An 18,964-nucleotide genomic window follows, 5' to 3' on the forward strand; every position below is an offset into this window, starting at 1 on the left:
GCTATTAAAATTTCTCTACGTGTAAGTGAAATATTTTATAGCAAATACCTTCCAAACTATTGGAACAACGTCATAACTACCGCTAAAACACTAATATATTTTAAAAGGCAAAGGTTTGCTTCTTCTATAATACGCCAAAACTACTGAACGGATAACCGAATTTAGTAGGGTTGTTTAGGCTCTAGCCTCTAGATAGACGCATAGAATATACATTTTAACCCCAATAAACACAGTTTTCCTATAATTATCTAGTCTAGATTTTCAAAAAACGCTCTTAATTAATGCCAACTAAAAACAACCTACATCGATTTTCGATAACACTAGAAACATAGCTAGAAATGTTTTGGGTACAATGTAAAAGTAAGAGAGCTCGTGGAAAAACGAAAAACTTTTTTATTTTCATGTTTTATTAGGGAATAAGTGCGGTACACGTGTAGATGTTTTCGTTGAATCGTCGTAAACTAGTTAGTGCCTAGTCCGACGGAAAATAACATCGGAAATATCCACAAACAAATTTTCTACTCGGTCTGAAACCTTCTCAGAACTGTAAGCGCCGAGTATGATGTTTTCACTAGCTGAAAAATAGCAAACACAAATATTGAAACTGAAGTGATAAATAATGAAAAGTTGAAAGCTGTAACCGGATCAAACAAAATATTATGTTATACTGGATCACAATGCAGAAATATTTTATTCACAATATACTTACTTAGGTATACAGTATACACAATAATATATTTTATTGTCATTTTCGTTGTTACATTAGGCACTGATTCAGCATCAATACAAAGTGATGATAGTTTAAAGTTTGTGGGAGTACCTACCCTGTGTAGAGTTCACTGTGAAAGAACCAGCGCTGTAAGAATATTTTTTTGTGATTTGTATGGGCAAGCGCCCCAGCGTCATGACTTTTTCCATGCAAAAAAAGTTACTCTTTTAGTGCTGCTACTTTCACAGTGAACTCTTTTATAAGAGACACCTACAAGCTACAATATTATAAGATTGTTTCGTTACACCCTGTATAGTGACAGTGGTGCCCATCTCCATGGAACAGCACTCACAGTTGTGTAAGACTCCAGTGAGAGTTCAAAGAGTCCACCAGCGCTGAGCACTAGCGGCTTCTGTGCTCTAGCAATAACCAGAAGTAGCCGCGACCGAACTCCTGGCCGCAGAGATATGCCCTGCTCCCATCCAGAAGAATAGGCTGCCTCGCCTATATTCTGACTCTGAAAGTAGCGGATTTTCTTTAAATAAGGGCCGACTACACCGGAATGGCAGAGGCGAGGCGAGCAGTTTCAGTGTCATATGATTTTAAACTTTATCTTCATTATTGTAATACGTAGTATCGCTTGAGAAATCTACGGCCGCCCGTGGCCTCTGGCGGCCGCCGGCGGCGGCGATTTCTCAAGCGATACTATGTATTACAATAATGAAGATAAAGATTAAAATCATATGACACTGAAACTGCTCGCCTCGCCTCTACTATTCCGGTGTGTTTTGAGCCCAAGTCTTCTTAAGCTGAGGTGGTAGTGTAGTTATGGCAATCACCTTTGAGTTATGTATAGGTCTAAGGTCTACCAGAATCTGATGGCAAAAAGTGAGAAATTAAATTGACTCCAGCAATACCGGGGTAATTGGAATAAAACATTTTGAACCTTTTTTTCCTTATAGCGCGAGCGGCTTATTCTGTGTGTGAAACATGGAAATATAAAAATGTATCTAATGATCGAGGATATTTTTCGAAAATCTGCCGTCAAAATTTGCCATCAGATTCTGGTAGATCTATACCAATAATTATTTAAAAAATAACAAAGTTCGTTTGCCTGTTATGTTACACTGCAACCGCTGAACCGTCTTAAGAGGATTCCACACCGCCATTTTTCCCATACAAACGCTGTCCCCTGTTTCCTCCCTGGATAATGCTAGTAGAGTTATAATTTTTTTCCTGAATATCTACGGCCACTAATACAATGTCCCTATGTTTTCCTTTTTTTCATAATTTAATTATTAAATAAGATATGAACGTTCAAAAACCCAAAAAAATGGCCAGATTTTCCACTGTGTTCAAACGTCCAGAAAACAGATTTGGATAGATTATACAAAAAAAGCAAAACATAGGAACACAGCTCAAGCCTTTTTTTAATCTTTAATGAAAAAAGTACTTAAATCGGTTAAGTTTTGGAGAAGGAATCAGGGGACAACGAATCGTTGATTTTCTGGATTTTCTGCAGTTGTCTCTATCGCGTTCTGCGGTATAGGCTTGAGGTAAGGGAGACAGCTATAGATATTACACGTACTTTTTTTTCATTTCTCTAGCTGCTGTGGTATCCTCTTAAGAGATTTGGTAAGAAGATTTATGTCCCGGTAAAAAATATAGTTTAGTTTATTCTCGCGTTCTCGCAATAGCGCGAGAACCGTATTTTTTGGGTAACGATTAATGAAGTTTAGAATAACATCTAGCACAAAACTACAAACATGATACGATAACATTGTGTATCTATTACAGCGATTCCGACTACTACTCAAGGTTTAACAGATGAATCACGCGACTCCATATCCTTACGCGCGTCTATTTTGGTAGGGCATGGCCTCAGTAAGGCAGTTATCTAAATACGCCGCACGCACTGACCTGTATCTTAATCTCGTCACACCATTTACAGAATATAAACAGCTCGAACATGTTGTACATTAGGTACAGGAGGCTCATAAAAAACTTTATTAAACTTATACCGACCGTCTGCAACAAAAACATGCCTTTAGGATGATGATATACCGCGCGCTTACTAGAACTGTAACTTGTACTAAATTACTAATACAGTCATCACTCATCAGTCATGATATTGTTGATATATTATTACAAGGTATATCGTGCTGTGTCTGCGACTGAATTGCGACTAAATTACAATTCATTGGAACTGAGCTGGCTTACATAATATAATCATCAGGTTATAAAGCTTATATTAGAGCCTGTCCAGATGTGGCGTTTTACGCGCGAGTGAGCGACTCGCGCATTTTAAGCGCGTACCCGAGATATTAGAGCTACATAATTATTATTATACTTTTAATATAGTGTCCAGATGCCTATGCGCGTTTTCTTACTCGCGCGTAAAACGCTTGCAATGAGTGGGACTCACGACTCGCCCGTAACACCGTGTCACGGTGCCGCGTACGGTGCGTCCCTATTCAGTCGATATTTGCGCTCGAACGAGAGTTCCAGTGGTGCGTCAGGTTAATGTGACCGTGTTGTACTAACTGTATATGTTTTATAAATTGTAATTTTCCATCTTTTTAGTAAAAGATGGCCCCTTGCGAGTTTCTTACGCCGGTTCTTCTCGCCGGGTTAGTTCCCGAACCGGTGGTAGGCACCGTAGTATCGACGTTCGGTAAAGTTTTTGTAAAAAAATTACTCCGAATAAAAATATTTTTGATTTTGATTTTGATTTTGAGTGATTGTCTGGATAATGGATATGGATCGCGAAAAAAATATTCTCTTGTTGTTACTAAGACGAAGATTGAAAAAGAATCATTAAATATTTTTTGAAGTCGGTTAAAAAGAAACCGAGGAAATTTTATCTATTATTTATTATCGATAAAATTTCCTCGGTATACATGACAATATTTGCATTACGCGACTTTGATATGCATTTTCATATTATGCCTCGTTTAAGTTTGGACACAAATTTTGTTCGGAAGTTTCACCAGAATAGGGGCATTTGCATTGCAGCGTCCAGAACTACGCACGAGTCCGTTGCGAATGGACGTAGGTATTTGATTGGAGCGTGATAACTTCGAGTTCATGTTTGTAGCATAAAACCGCGGTATCTGGATGCACTAGAAATTGAAACGCGCGTATGGATTTCGCGCGTAAAACGCCTCATCTGGACATTAGATATCTGAATAAGTGCAATCAGTGTATTTATGGAAACACTGGTGTACGATAGCTCGTATATGCAATACAGTGTGTGTTACATAAACCTCTCTTCACTGAATTACAGGGAAATTGAGATGCAACACGTGAAAGCCTTTGATGACGTCACACCAAAACGATCGAGACCTCCGGGCTTCGCCTTTGAGCTCCGTTGTTGACGCTAGTGGACCGTGGGCTATAATTTACTTAATTATATTGCTATTCGGTACCGAACGCCTCGCCAATTTTGACTGGCACTAGGTTACCTAGTGTTTAATTTGATTAATTTATCGTGTACCTTTGATATTTGATACGTTACACATTATGATAAACTTATGATAATATTCATACGTTGCGTTAAATACGTGTTCTGGCGGACAGTAGACTGCAGTAGATATGAAGCAAGACAACGCCTTGCATCTGGCCTTGTATCTCGTTGTGCAAAACATATGTTTTTTTAGGGTTCCGTACCCAAAGGGTAAAACGGAACCCTATTACTAAGACTTCACTGTCGGTTCGCATGTCTGTCTCCAGGGTGTATCTCAAGAACCGCTATAGCGGTTCTTGAGCTACAGCTAGACTTATGAAATTAATGCCACTAAAATCAAAATAAAATTAATATTTAAAAGGGGCTCCCATACAACAAACGTAATTTTTGGACCTATAAATCATGGCAACTGGTAGGCACTTGAAATTTTCACTAAATCCTCTGAAACTATATTGTGTAAGTACCTACTTTAAGAATTAATAATAAAAATGTAAATATTTAAAGTATCCCATACCAAAAACACAACTTTTGGCCTATTTTTGATCTATAACGGTACGGAACCCTTCGTGCGCAAGTCCGACTCGCACTTGGCCGATTTTTTTGTTCTGACATGACATCGCAATGCAAGTTGGTCTTGCTACTTTGTTGGCTACGATAATATTAGCTGGCACTCTGATGCCGCAAACCGCAATAATAATGATTTTACCGTGAAACTGTTATATTATCTATATATACAGGGTGTCAAAAGACCGCTTCCGATAACTTCGTGGGGTTATTATAGGGCATGAGATATATCCATTGGTGCAAGAAATTTTCATGTAATCGCCAGTTTTTAAAATAGTCAAAATTTTCAACACGCAATGTATAATGCGTGCAGTTAATGCGCGATAATATCGCCCGCCGCCGATGAATGAAACCCCGGGCCGAGTCGGCCCCCCCGCGCCGCCCGCGCCGAATACCGCGCGCGCGGCTCTGCGCTAGTCATGAGTTAAGACAAAACAGCTGATCGTGGTGTGCCCTATACCCTAGCCCGTAGGTAGTGAATAAACCACCAATATTGTAATGATTATTAAATTACAATAGTTTTCACGATTTAACAAAATGTTACAATTTATTAATTACCGTTTCTCAGGTTTTTACTCAAAAATACTCAGTTTTTACTTCCGGCCAAAAAGGAACAGAAATCATAATTCACATCCGATCATCATCCGATTTACACATCTGTAAAAATACATACACAGTTACCTACTGCACCTATCAATACCTATCAATGGAAAACATACGTGATAACATGTTCACTGACCTGTGATCAGCTGTCTGCTTTTATGAAATGCAGTTCGAACTGTGCTCCATGATCCATCTAACTCGATGTAGATTGCAGAGTTATTCAACACTTAACAAAAGTAATTACAGGAGACATTCCAATTCTTTAAACACTTTTTATTGCACTGTTTAAACCGCACTATCGTCTATCGACGACGATGTTCACCTGTTCCTTAAAGCATCGCACATTCATCGGACGTATCTTGTCACGGCCCGTTATTAATTACAAACATAAAAAAAAATAGTTAACAATACACAAAACAAGCAATAATATTATGACAACATCTAAACGTAAAATTACAAAACTTAAACAAAAACGTCACAGTACCTACACCAGCACGGCGCGTGTTAGACAGCCGACTGAACAAAATTGAAGAAAAAACTTTGTAAAATAATAGGGATGTATCCCTGTGCAATGTGAATATTTTGAGTAATCGATAATTTTTTTATCGATAAATCGTATTAATTGTTTTACATACGAGTACGTATTGATTACTGTCAAACTAAAAATAAACAAATACCTACTCAATATTAAGAAAAGCGACAATAATTAAAAGTTATTTAATTAATTAGGTATTAAAGTATTTTAGACGCGCATAACGCGTACCACGGTATAACAATCACTTTATCACGGTAATGTAGGTATCGAATTTAAAAAATGAGATGAGATCTACTAAATAATAGTTATAATTTTTATTATTTAATGGTAATTTAAATATCGACTAAATAGTATTGAATTTATAGGGTACAACACTTAGATTGTCCTTGAAATGGATTAGCGACACGTGCGTCGGGCACCTGCAGAGCGGTGCGCTTTGTCGGCGCCGCGATCAAAGCAAGCCGCCGTTCGGTGTCTTTTAACTACTTCCGAAAGTCGATACAGGACGAACATTATTTCAAAAATTAAAATAGATTTTTTAATTTAGTAGCCATTTGAGCATTGAGGTAATAGGTTGTTAGAGTTGTTAGGAGATAAGTTTGATTTTTTAACAATTACTTCAAGTATCAAAACGTGGTAGTATTGTGTAAAGTGTTAATAATTGATTATTATTTCAGTTGTAATAAAATACTTTGTGGTGTGATACATTTCGTTAACGAGAAGTTTTTTTGACGTTCTTGGTGGTGACTGGTCTTATTGCTTGGTGTTAAGGACTATTTTCAAAATGCATAAAGAAGTAAGAACACTTGAACTCAACATTTTTCACGTAAGTTAATTGCCAGTTTTATGTATGAGGTTTTTTCGTGTATCATCTGTTATTTCGATTGATAAGTGACGATTGCGGATAAACAGTTCATCCGCATAGGTTTCGTTACTTACGATGAACTTTTTAACTAGTCTAATAATCTTAGAAGTTTGCCATACTGTCGTAAGTTGTTACACATGCACAGACAGTTACTTACAGTTTTCTACATGAGCTACCATTAAACTCTTAACACTGCAAGTAGCTTAGATGAGAGGTCAGAGGTCAGAGTTCTAAGTTCCACGTCATGGTGACCTTCATGGGTTTGAAATTGAAAAGACATACATTGGGGTTTCTGTGTGTTCTGTCGTAAGTCGTAACTCGTAGTGTATCGTCATTCGTCGCATACGACCTTTCGACTTAGCGTGCGTAGGGCGGAGCTAACAGCTGATTAACGCGGTCAACGTTCTCGGGTTTGTACTCGGAACACGAGAACGTTGACCGCGCGCTTGCAAATGCTTATTGGGGTAAAAATAATAAAATTAAAAAATATATTTTAAAATATTTTTCTATGTGGTTTATTATCATGTTTAAAGGGTTTTAATTATAAAAAAATAAAGAATAAAAAATTTAAAAAATTTAAAAAAATACATATTCGTAATCAGAAAATGTAGTATAATCATACCCCAAAGTTATCGGAAGTGGTCTTATTACACCCTGTATATAATATATATATATATATATATATATATATATATATATATATATATATATATATATATATATATATATATATATATATATATATATATATATATATATATATATATATATATATATATATATACAGGGTGTAACAAAAATAAGTGATAATACTTTAGGGTGTGTACGTGTTCCTTGTAGAGAGTTCACTGTGAAAGTAGCAGCTCTGAAAGACGAAAAAATTTTTTCACCTTTGTATGGGTAAGGGCCCGAGCGTCACGAGTTTCCCCATACAAAAGTGAAAAAAAATTTGGTCTTTCAGCGCTACTACTTTCACAGTAAACTCTCTACAAGGAACACATACACACCCTTAAGTATTATCACTTATTTTTGTTACACCCTGTATACATATAAGAAGTCCAGGGAAGGTTTTAAAGTGACACGTCACACGAAGTTCACCGGGACAGCTAGTAATATTATGTTTTTAATTTGCACATTTACCGTAGTTGCTTGGAAACTTATTCCGCATATCAGCATGCTGCTCGCTGCGAACTGACCCAGCATAGGCGCGTTGAGCGATCTCTTCAAATCCATTGTATTTCTAAAAAAAATACATTTTAGATTACTCCAGCGGAAAAAAAGATTACAAACTATATTTTCATTGCGCTACAACTACTCGTATTGGCAGCGAAAATATTGTAGGAATTTACCTTAAAATAAATTTGTGTTGTTCCACCAAACCGTGAAGCCTCTCCAAATACTTGGTCATGAATAAATCATTTGCAATAAAATTTTCTTTTACATCGCCTAGAAAGGAATTTGTTTCGAATACTTATCATAATCATAATCATAATCATCATTTATTTGCAAAGAATGTTGTTTACAAAGATCTTATAGTTATATACAGTATCAAACACTCTGCTTTTGAAGCATGCAAAAATTATTATAAATATTTAGTTAATACAGGGATTTAACATTATAATTTTTCTATATTAGCCTTATTAGAAGATAGCTACACATTCATTAATAACAATAGAAAAAAGTTTCCTAGACTATCCAGAGAGAAAAAAAAACTACATTTAATCGTCTGTCAGTGTCAAATAAAAAAAAACTAATTGTCAAATATCGTAATTTGTTCGCCATGACCAGCGTTGCCAGAATGTTACTTTTGTAACATTTTACGTCTATCTATATAAATGAAAATAATTGGGACTAGAATAGATAAGGCCCATTATGCTAATACATTTTTATAACGAAAGGTATTTTGTTTCTATTATTTTATGATCTTTATTAAAATATATAACAACATTGACGTTATGATAAGGAAATCTTTAACACGAAACTGATTTTTGATTTATGTGTTCGTACATAACGCTGCCCTAACGGCCGTTCCCAATATTTGATCTATCTCTGGTTTTGCCCTACTAGAGATAGGAATAGCTCACATTAGACATTAGAGACATATATTTTATGTCAATTGTGAGCTATTTCTATCTCTAGTAGGGCAAAACCAGAGATAGATCAAATATTGGGAATGGCCGTAAGTAATTCAATAGTAAGATATCTTTAAAAAAACAAAATTGAGTTATGTTTTGTTTCATGTAATAAATATGCTCTTCTGTCCGGTTCACAAATCGGATATTTGGAAAACGCAACCAAAGTGCCCAAATTTCAAGACATTTCAACAAATTTTTAGCGACCTTTAGTTCAAGATTCTGACATCTTAAGATATTTCTAAAGTCAGGAAGATTTTTACTTTTCTTTTAGTTCTACACAGAGACTTCTTCAAATGTCCTTAAATGAAATTATAAAAATAATTCTATGTTGAGACATCTTAAATTGTATAGGGTGACATCAAATGTATCCAAGTACAAAAAACGGCCAAGTGCGAGTTGGACTCGCCCATGAAGGGTTCCGCAGCAGCAATAAGGTTTATTTTTATAAAATTAAAATATTTTTTAATTTATTTTTATATTATTTCAGTTGATTTAATGAAAGTTAAATTAATGTTATCGGTTCCATTTATTACGTATAAAAAAACTACTTGCTAGATCTCGTTCAAACCAATTTTCGTTGGTAGTTTTTATAGTAATGTACATCATAAATATTTTTTAGACTTATTATGCCCCAACTTTATAAGTTAGAGGGGGGAGGGGACACATTTTACCACTTTGGAAGAGTCTCTCTCGTAAACTATTCAAGTTAGAAAAAAATGATATTAAAAACCTCAATATAATTTTTGAAGACCTATCCATAGATACCCCACACGCATAGCTTACATGAAATATTATTTTTTTTGTTTCAGTTGTACAGAGTCTTTACTACAGACTACAGACCCCTAAAATTTTTAATATATTTTCCATTTTTGTATAAAAATCTTAATGCTGACCTACAGACAGACAGACATGACGAATCTATAAGGGTTCCGTTTTTGCCATTTGGCTACGGAATAACGGAACCCTAAAAAGAAGATCCATACAAATTTGGCTACAAATCTTCATTTTCAGAGCTTGCTTTTAAAATTGTGAATACCAGAAGGAAACCAAGGGGCTGCATCTCAGAAAATATAACTCTGGAACGTGCTTATGATGAAGCACCAGCAATACTAAATCACAAATAGGAAATTGATTTCATTATGTACCTACTGCCAATTTGATGCCTAAATGTCATCACAGTTTTTACGAAAGTGTTAAAATTAAGTACAAATAACCAGGAAAATGAAAGCGACAATAGTGATGATGAATGTCTGTAACGAACGTACGTTCAGTATGATATTAGAATTAATTAATTTTAATTTTATTTTAAAATTAATAATATAAAACAGCCAAAATTTACTTTTATAATAAAATTATTATAAAAGTTGGCTGTTTTATAAAACTTACCAATTTGTGCCACTATGATTCACATAAATAACATTTAAATAGCACCGACTGATTATTATAATAGTTGAACTGACTTGTGCAATAATAATAATAATAAGATTTTAACTGATAATATGAGACTTATTTGTGCAATTCTGATAATAGATAATAAATAATACATTACAAGCAAACTAATTTCTCAGTTTTAAATGAATTTTCCTATTTCTTTACCAAACGTTTCCCCGTATTTCGTCGGACAACTTACATTCTCAAACGTCGATGTGGTGTAATACTAAGATATCTTTAAATTTTGTCGATCTGTGTTTATTTTCCATAAATTTAGAAGCTTGGTTGAATAAATCATTAGTATTTCTTAAACATAACAAAAAATAGTAACTCTATGAGTTACGATATAGACATAATTTTTAAGAAACCATTTTAGAGACAACATTAAAATCACAAATCATTTTTTATTTAGTCTGAGTTCAATATAAGGTTATCTCACTATTAAAAAGCCTTAAAAGTATTAATAAAATATTTTATTTAAATTTAAATATAAACAACTCCCTAAGACATTAAACTAAACTATACTTTTGAAAAATCAAAATTTCAAATAACGAGTTGATTAATGAAAGTAAAATCATAAAAGTATGAATAACTCGAAACATACTTTGTTCAACATATCTTACTGTTGTACTAGGGCAGCGATAATATTACTGGATGTCCCGCGCGGCTTCGCCCGCGGAAATTAGAAATTTCACGGAAACCGTACATTTTCCTGAAAAAAAAATATCGGATGTCTCTTCACGTGGTTTACTCTATATCCGAGCCAAATGACATTAAAATTGCTCCAGTAGTTCGTGAGATAAACCCTTTCTAATAATTTTCGCCGTTTAATTTCCATATTTTCCTCTGTTCTTCGGTCCTATTTGTTTTATCATGATAATTTATAGCCTAAAGCCTTCCTCGACAAAATATGAGCTATCTAACACTGAAATATTTTTTTAAATCAGAGCAGTATAGTTCCTGAGAAGAACAAAGAAACAAACTCTTCAGCTGTATAATATTAGTATACCTATATATTTTTTAAATCGCTTGACAAACTCGTGTATCAATCTAAAATACTATAAAAGTACCAATAATAGGGTCATAATAGGCTCGACATAATGATGGGACGATGCATGGTATAATATGGTAATGATGATGATGATGATGAGATAATGATGAATGTAATTTGCGTAGTAGCGTACGCTTTCCGTTCTTAAAACAATGCCAAACTTGTATCTATAAAGAATCAGGAGTTCCCTCAGCGCCTTCCGAACCATGGTATACCTTGGTGCAAAAGCTTACTTGTTTGTAGCATATGCTTAGAATACTTCTCGCAAAACCGAAGTTACCACATATTTCCATATAAATTTTGAGGAGTTCCCTCGATTACTTATCTACCTGATGAAGGGATCCTCATCAGGTCACCACTTTTGTGAATATAGTACGAAATTCGGATGATACCCTAAACACCAAAAGAAAAATTTTAAAATCGGTTTACAAACGAACATAACACCTCTCCCTAGGGAATGCAATTACCGGGATACCGGGATCCCGCATGCATTTTGCGGGACTAATCCCGGTCGAAAATTTAGCGGGATCCCGCGGGACTGGCGGGATTACAAAGAAGCGTGATTCATACGCACCTCCGCATGCAGAGTTCTGCAGGCGGAGGTGCGTGAACTGGCTACTAGCAGCCCACTAAACAATTATTTACCTTCAATTCACTTTTAATGACAATTGTACCAACCAGCGTGGAAGCTGAGCTAACTTTTTCAGCTGCTGGCTGCCTAGTGTGGAATATCAGGAGCCGTTTGGCAGATGACACAAAATTAATACCTTAACTTTTTTAACATACTTTTATAAGTTTGGGCTGTATGTATGTAGCGGACTCTTTGAGTTCAATTTTATATCTATATTTCGAAAAAAAAACTTTAATATAAGATGAAAATAAATAAGTGAGTTATATAGATATATATAGTTTTTAACCGACTTCCAAAACCGAGGAGGTTATACGTTCGGCTGTGGGTATGCGTTTTTTTAACTATTATTACTACGATTAGACACTAGACAAAATATATTAAAAAAATAGTTTTCTTTTATTTTTATTAATAAGCCCCTGTAAAAAAGTGTTCCACAAAGTTTGTTTTCTTTGACTTTCTGAGCATAAAACGGGGTATATCAAGTATCATTACAACGATTTATTTTAAAAGTTTAAAAGCAACCTGCTTCCCGCAAATACCGGGATCCAGTGGGATTGTGATGGTTCAATCCCGCAAATACCGGGAATGAAATTATTTTGCGGGATTGCATTCCCGACTTTAAAAATGGGGGAGGTCCCCCATTTTTAAAATCGTTTTGTTATTTAAATTGTAGCCTTATGGGCTATGTGTTATTCTGATGTGTAAGCTATATTATTGTAAAGTTTCACTAAAATGCATTCAGTAGTTTTTGCGTATAAGAGTAACAAACATCCATATATACATCCAAACAAGCTTTCGCCTTTATAATAAGTATAGGATAATTTAATATTATTTATTTGTAATTTAATATTAGTTATATATTAAAAGATGAGAAGCTTATAATTGCTTTTCCACCCTCTTTTTATGCAGCTCTTTACATTTCATTCCCCAGAAGCTCTAAATCCGTGGGCTATTACGCAACATTTCCTAAGTATGTAACTGGTTACTCAATCCTTATTTAATATTTTAAACTCCAAACTTACCGTTTACGCAGTCCTCGACAATATACCGAAAACAATCCGCTAGGACAGTATACTGGCATAGCAAATGTAGCAGATGGGCCTGCATGATCAAGTCATTGATCATCACGAACAGAGAGGTGAAGTTGAACACGAAGAAGGTGACAATGTACGTGATGCAGTAGCGGAAAGGCGTCTCGTAGCTGAACGGGAACCGAACCGCCACCATCAAGTTGTACTCTACATCGTCTACTAGGGGGTATACGTGCCTGGAAATTAGGTTTTATACCACTTAGAGCTATATTATCATTTTCCGTTGCGTACTGTTGTATCACCGAGAGATAGAAGTTGATATAATAAACTAGGCATTTGGATCCGCTGTGAATGATGTTTAAAGTTTCTTCTGAGTAAAGTAAGCACTAAGCACCCATTAAATACTATAGTGCTTGGGGCATATTTTCTTAAAGGTCCAAGGTTATGTTGCACAAGCACATGGCATTCTGCAGGCTCGAGAATGGCATGTGCTTGAGCAGTTCTATTGACCTATTCGTCTGGGACTAACTTTGGGCGGTTTTCTTCACGATGATTTTCTTTAGCGTACAAGTGTTCGTATTATGTACGAAAAGGGATGAGATCAGAAAATGACAGATAGAAGTTAATAGAGCATAATCCTTCGATCGGGGATTCTTGGAAACGCTATTGTATTCTATTATTGTCGCGGTTACCGAGTCCTTATGGGGCTTGAAGGATTATGTAAGCTCTTGAATATTCTAACATTATTTTATTTATTTAATGATTTATTGTGCACAAGAAATATTAACAAAACAATGATTTACACAGTAAGACGACACAAAGGATCTGCTTATTTCTAATAGAAATCTCTTCCAGCAGCCCTACGGAGAGAGATTGGATAAGGATAGCAGATAGGACGTGCACAATCATGAATGTAATATTATGTCAACATGTACTTCTTACAATAAAACGAATAAAATAATAGTAATAATAATAATAATGAACAGATACGATATTGAGATATGAATGACAAAATAAATAAATTATAAATATACCAATGCTAGCTACAACATACAATAAAATATAATAAAAGTAATGTAACTATAATAAATAAATACTATATGTATATATAATAATGGTATTCAAATGGATGGAGATTCGAGGTAGTGCTCTTTCAAGCGTCTTTTAAAAACAGCAATGGTGGGACTGTCGCGGATGGTGTGAGGGAGCGAGTTCCACAATCTGACAGCATGAACAGTAAACGAGTAGGAGTAGAAGTTGGAACGATGGGAGGGGAGGGAAAGGTTAGACCGGACATTGGACCTACAAGGGAGATCGGGAGATCGAGAGAAGTTGAATCTGTCGAGGAGATATGAAGGAGAGAGAGGATTGTGCAAGATGTTGTAAAGTAGACAGAGGATGTCGGAGTTACGACGGAGACGGATAGGTAACCATTTAAGTTTTGTACGGTAGGCCGAGATATGGTCGAACTTTCTCAAGCCAAACACGAAACGTATACACAGATTCTGTAGACGTTCGAGTCTAGTTAACTACTTTATGTACTAAATCAATGCAATACCATGCGCTTAAAGCTCCAAATCCCAGAGACAATAACAATATCAGGAACCTCTCGTTCCTCTGTGACCAAAAATGCACCATCCTCTCGCGTCGCTTTGTGCTGGGGTCAAAGTATTCCGACTCCATCGACGTTGATAGATTTTTGTAAATTGCTTTATTTTTTATCTAAAAATTAAGCAATACAGGATGCAACAAAACAAAGTGATAATATTATTTTAGGATGTGTTATACGTGTCTCTTAAATGGAGTTTACTGTGAAAGTAACAGCACAGAAAGAGAAAATTTTATTTGGATTAGTACGGACTATGGGCTACATCGCAGTCTCGTGAGCTTGCCTACACAAATCTTTAAAAAAATTCTCTTGCAGCCCTTTTATTTTCACAGTTAACTCTATCAACAGAATCATATTCTCATGATTACCATCTATCAATGTCCTTTTCGATGAGGCCGTTATATATGAGCCCAAACATGAAACCTCCACTTTGGGTTTATACGAAGCTCAGTTCCTATAGAATCCAGGCGATGCTGCAGCAGCAGCATGTAAATATTTACTGTTTATCTACTTCTTACCGGTTGTCGCAATTAAAATGAGCCCAAACACGAAACCTCTGCTTTTAAGTTGGCGAGGAGTTGGATATCCTATTGATTACCAGGTGATGCTGCAGCACCAGGTCAACTTTCCATTAATATGTGTATATGTATATTGTATATTCGAAAATGTCACGAATTAGAATGAAATATAAAACCCATCAAACGACTACAAGTTGCTAACGGTTTTTCATGAAACCCTGATTGTCCAGCACTGAGCAGGCTGATGATGACGAATTATAGCTAAGAACACTCTCGTTCATGTCAGCTTTCAAACAAAAAAAACTAGATCAAAATCGGTCCACCCGTTTGGATGCTACGATGCCACGAACAGATACACACACAGACAAACAGACAGACAGACAGACAGTCACGTCAAACTTATAACACCCCTCTTTTTTGTCGGGGGTTAAAAAGATACCTAACACCAAAAAAGGAAAGTCGTAAATTGCAATAAGTACTATTCTAATCACGACTACACTTCAAATTGTAATCGAACGTCAAATATAGTAAGTGATCACCAAATCCTTCCGAGCAAGTCAATGCGATATTTCTGTCCAAATCACTACGATTGATAAAAAATGTAAGCATATAATTAACAAAGAAGTATTATAACTCGATATAAGGGAGATCGCAGACGACAGACTTTTTGTGCGATCGAGTCTGCGGCGCCCATACAGTCTGTCTGCGATCTCCCTTATTGTTATGTTCAGCAGTTTGAACCTGAAGAGATAACAGACCTACCCTTTCCATTTTAAAATATTAGCATGGATGATGAGAGTTTTACGTACTAATATTATAAATGCGAAAGTGTGTCTGTCTGTCTGTCTGTAACCTCTTCACGCCCAAACCACTGAACCGATTTTGCTGAAATTTGGTATGGAGATACTTATACTGAGTTCCGTATTTGGTTTTTATTATTTTCCGGTTAGCAATGATTTTTTTGGTTCATTTTTCTTTAATAGGATAGCAAAATGAAAATACTTTGGTTATAATTTTAATTTAAAATGCTAGTATGATGTTGGTGATCATTTATTAATTTTGGTGATCGTTTACTACTTTTGGTTTGACAATGATTTATTTGGAGTCATTTTGCAATTTGCATAAATAGGATAGCGAGATGTTAAATCTTTGGTGATCATTTTACATTAAAATGGTGGTCTGTATTTTAGTAATCGTTTACTATTTTTGTCTGTGAAATGTTACCATTTCTGGTCATCAGTTAATTATGAGCCGTATAGTTATAGCAATCTTTCCGAAAATAAACCTGGTTTTAAATTCTTCACTATATTAGACATGTAGAGTAAAACTCCTCTTTCTAAAATCATACGTAAAACCTAATTAAAATACATAATATAATATATACAGTGTTTAACAAAAATAAGTGATAATACTTTAGGGTTTGTACGTGTTCCTTGTAGAGAGTTCACTGTGAAAGTAGCAGCGCTGAAAGACGATTTTTTTTTCACTTTTGTATGGGCAAGGGCCCGAGCGTCACGAGTTTTCGACATGAGAGAGAAAGTGAAAAAAAAATTGGTCTTTCAGCGCTGCTACTTTCACAGTGAACTCTCTACAAGGAACACGTACACACCCTAAAGTATTATCACTTATTTTTGTAACATCCTGTATTTTATTATAACGGATACGGTACAAAATAGTTCCATACAAAAATTATTTCGCTGCAAGTGGCAGGGTGTCAGGTGTCAAAGCGACACCACTTTCCGCTCAACCTCTATTTTGCCAGCTTGTGTAGCTTTGAAGCCTTTTGCGGTGTTTAAATTGAAGTTAAAAAGGAAAATAGGACGAGTTTTAAAAGAAAATATTTTATATGTTACATAGTCTGTAAGGTTCAGTGCAATAAAACCTATAAAAGAAGAGCTTTATGCTTGATCTTTAATGGATATATTATGTTAATACTTACCATGTTTCTGTACCTGTACAAAGCTATGAGATGTATGAGGGTAGCGTTCACATTGTCAATGATAGAGTCCAAATTATTCGACTCACTGAAGAGGTACCAGATCTCGCTCATGATGAGCAGAGCTGTGGTCAACTTGATAATGCCGCTGTAGATTCGGTAACCTATGTCGTGGTCGTGGACAGACCATCCTAAAAAATTAATTAATTTCGTAAAATCGGTACTAAAGTCCAGTTTTGGCTACGGAGTAATATTCCAAGTATTGTATTTGTTTGGAACGCCTCCGTGGTCTAGTGGTATAGAGAGCGGCTCTTGACTCGGAGGTCTTGGGTTCGATTCCCGCGTTGGAAACATGTTATTTCCAAGTTTGGTTAGGACAATGCAGACTGATCATCTGATTGTCTGACAAGTAAGCTGATCCATACGTCGGATGGGCATGTAAAAAGTCGGTCCTGCGCCTGATCTCTCGCCGGTTGTGTCGGTCTTCCGTCCCACTGGGTAATGAGAGTAAAGGAATAGAGAGTACTCTTGTGCACTGCGCACACACTTGGGCACTATAAAATTACTCCTGCGTAGCTGGCCTGGTTTCAATGAAATCGGCCACCGTCACCAAAGCCGGTGTGGCAGCTATTATTATTATTTGTATGGAAAGACCTTCATGAAAACTTTTGTTGATAGCAAGTATGCGCGATCAGCAGTTTCTGAGTTTTGTAAGTTACCAGAGAGATTGGCCATATGACAATTGACATAATATCATATCAGGGGATATTCCTAAAATATTAACAAGCAATGTATTTTTTCTTCTTCCCACTTTACCTCCAATGTATGTAACACGATAAACTGATTCGAAGAAGATGGTCTCGAACTTTCCACTGGACTGTTCTAAGGCTTTCGTACTAGTGATTTTGTTCCATATCGACGCTACAATGCCCATGTTGTCGGCGATCGAGATCTGTATCGTATTGCAAACAGCTCCGTCTATTTTATTATATTTACTCGAGTTATACCGGTAGCACGTTTCCATTACATTACCCCGTCAAAATATATTTCCGCTCGCTCGGCTTCGTCGCGTATAACGTTATTGTTACGAGCTTCAAAAAAATATTTTGTTTCGCCCGTTTACGTCTAGAAATTAATAATAACATAGTACAACTATAACTCAAACTTACCAATAATTGTAATATGCTTCTGCGTTGAATAACATTATTATTATTGAAGACTCTACACTCTACATGCTCTTCGTGAACCATTTGTAAAGTCATCTGGCTCATATTTGGGTGTAACATATTAATAGTTGAATTAGAATGTCTTGTTTGAACCGCACAAGATTAAACTTGTTTTTTAATTTACTTATCGCTGGACTTTTTTTGTTTTTTAATTCGATGTTATCTATAGAACTATATTCTCTGATATATTATACACGTAACCTTACAATAAACGTTAACAAAAGTACAATAATACAAATAAAGTAAAACATTTTTTTCAAATTAATTAACGTACCGAACAAAATTGCCTTTCGAAGGCAACACATCCCTGCCTTTAACAGAAGCATTTTACAAACAGACGAGCTTCCTTTGTTTCGGTATAACAATCATGTCACGTAAATTTTCATATGAACAAAATATATTGTGTGGGCTGTCACCAATTCAATTCAATTTTCCCGAGACGAAAACAATTCGTGAGTAATGGAAACGCTTGTTTTAATAAATGTTTGACGCTCCCCGGACCCCGTCCCACGCTAAGCGAATAATAATTACAAAGCAGCTCGCAAGGTAAATCTGTTTGATGTGCTCATAATTGTCATATACATCGTCCGCTACTGAATTATTGAGTTTCCGGCAAAAGATTATCATTTCAGTCAGCCGAAAGCCGGATATATG

At 35.7% G+C, this 18,964-nt stretch overlaps 1 protein-coding gene across 1 annotated transcript; it reads right to left on the minus strand.

Annotated features, from left to right (window-relative positions):
• Positions 1-483: 483 nt before the first annotated feature.
• On the minus strand, positions 484-18,018 carry LOC121726887 (odorant receptor 4-like). Its single transcript, XM_042114522.1, has 9 exons — positions 17,901-18,018; positions 17,088-17,275; positions 14,580-14,743; positions 13,013-13,257; positions 8,092-8,188; positions 7,883-7,982; positions 2,630-2,737; positions 1,062-1,226; positions 484-575 (listed from the first exon to the last, which is right to left on the minus strand). Exons 1-9 carry the CDS (start codon positions 18,016-18,018, stop codon positions 519-521), a joined length of 1,242 nt encoding a protein of 413 aa, XP_041970456.1. The 3' UTR covers positions 484-518.
• Positions 18,019-18,964: the final 946 nt, after the last annotated feature.

Source organism: Aricia agestis, chromosome 5, assembly GCF_905147365.1.
Source record: "Aricia agestis chromosome 5, ilAriAges1.1, whole genome shotgun sequence".
Classification (NCBI taxonomy): Eukaryota; Metazoa; Arthropoda; class Insecta; order Lepidoptera; family Lycaenidae; genus Aricia; species Aricia agestis.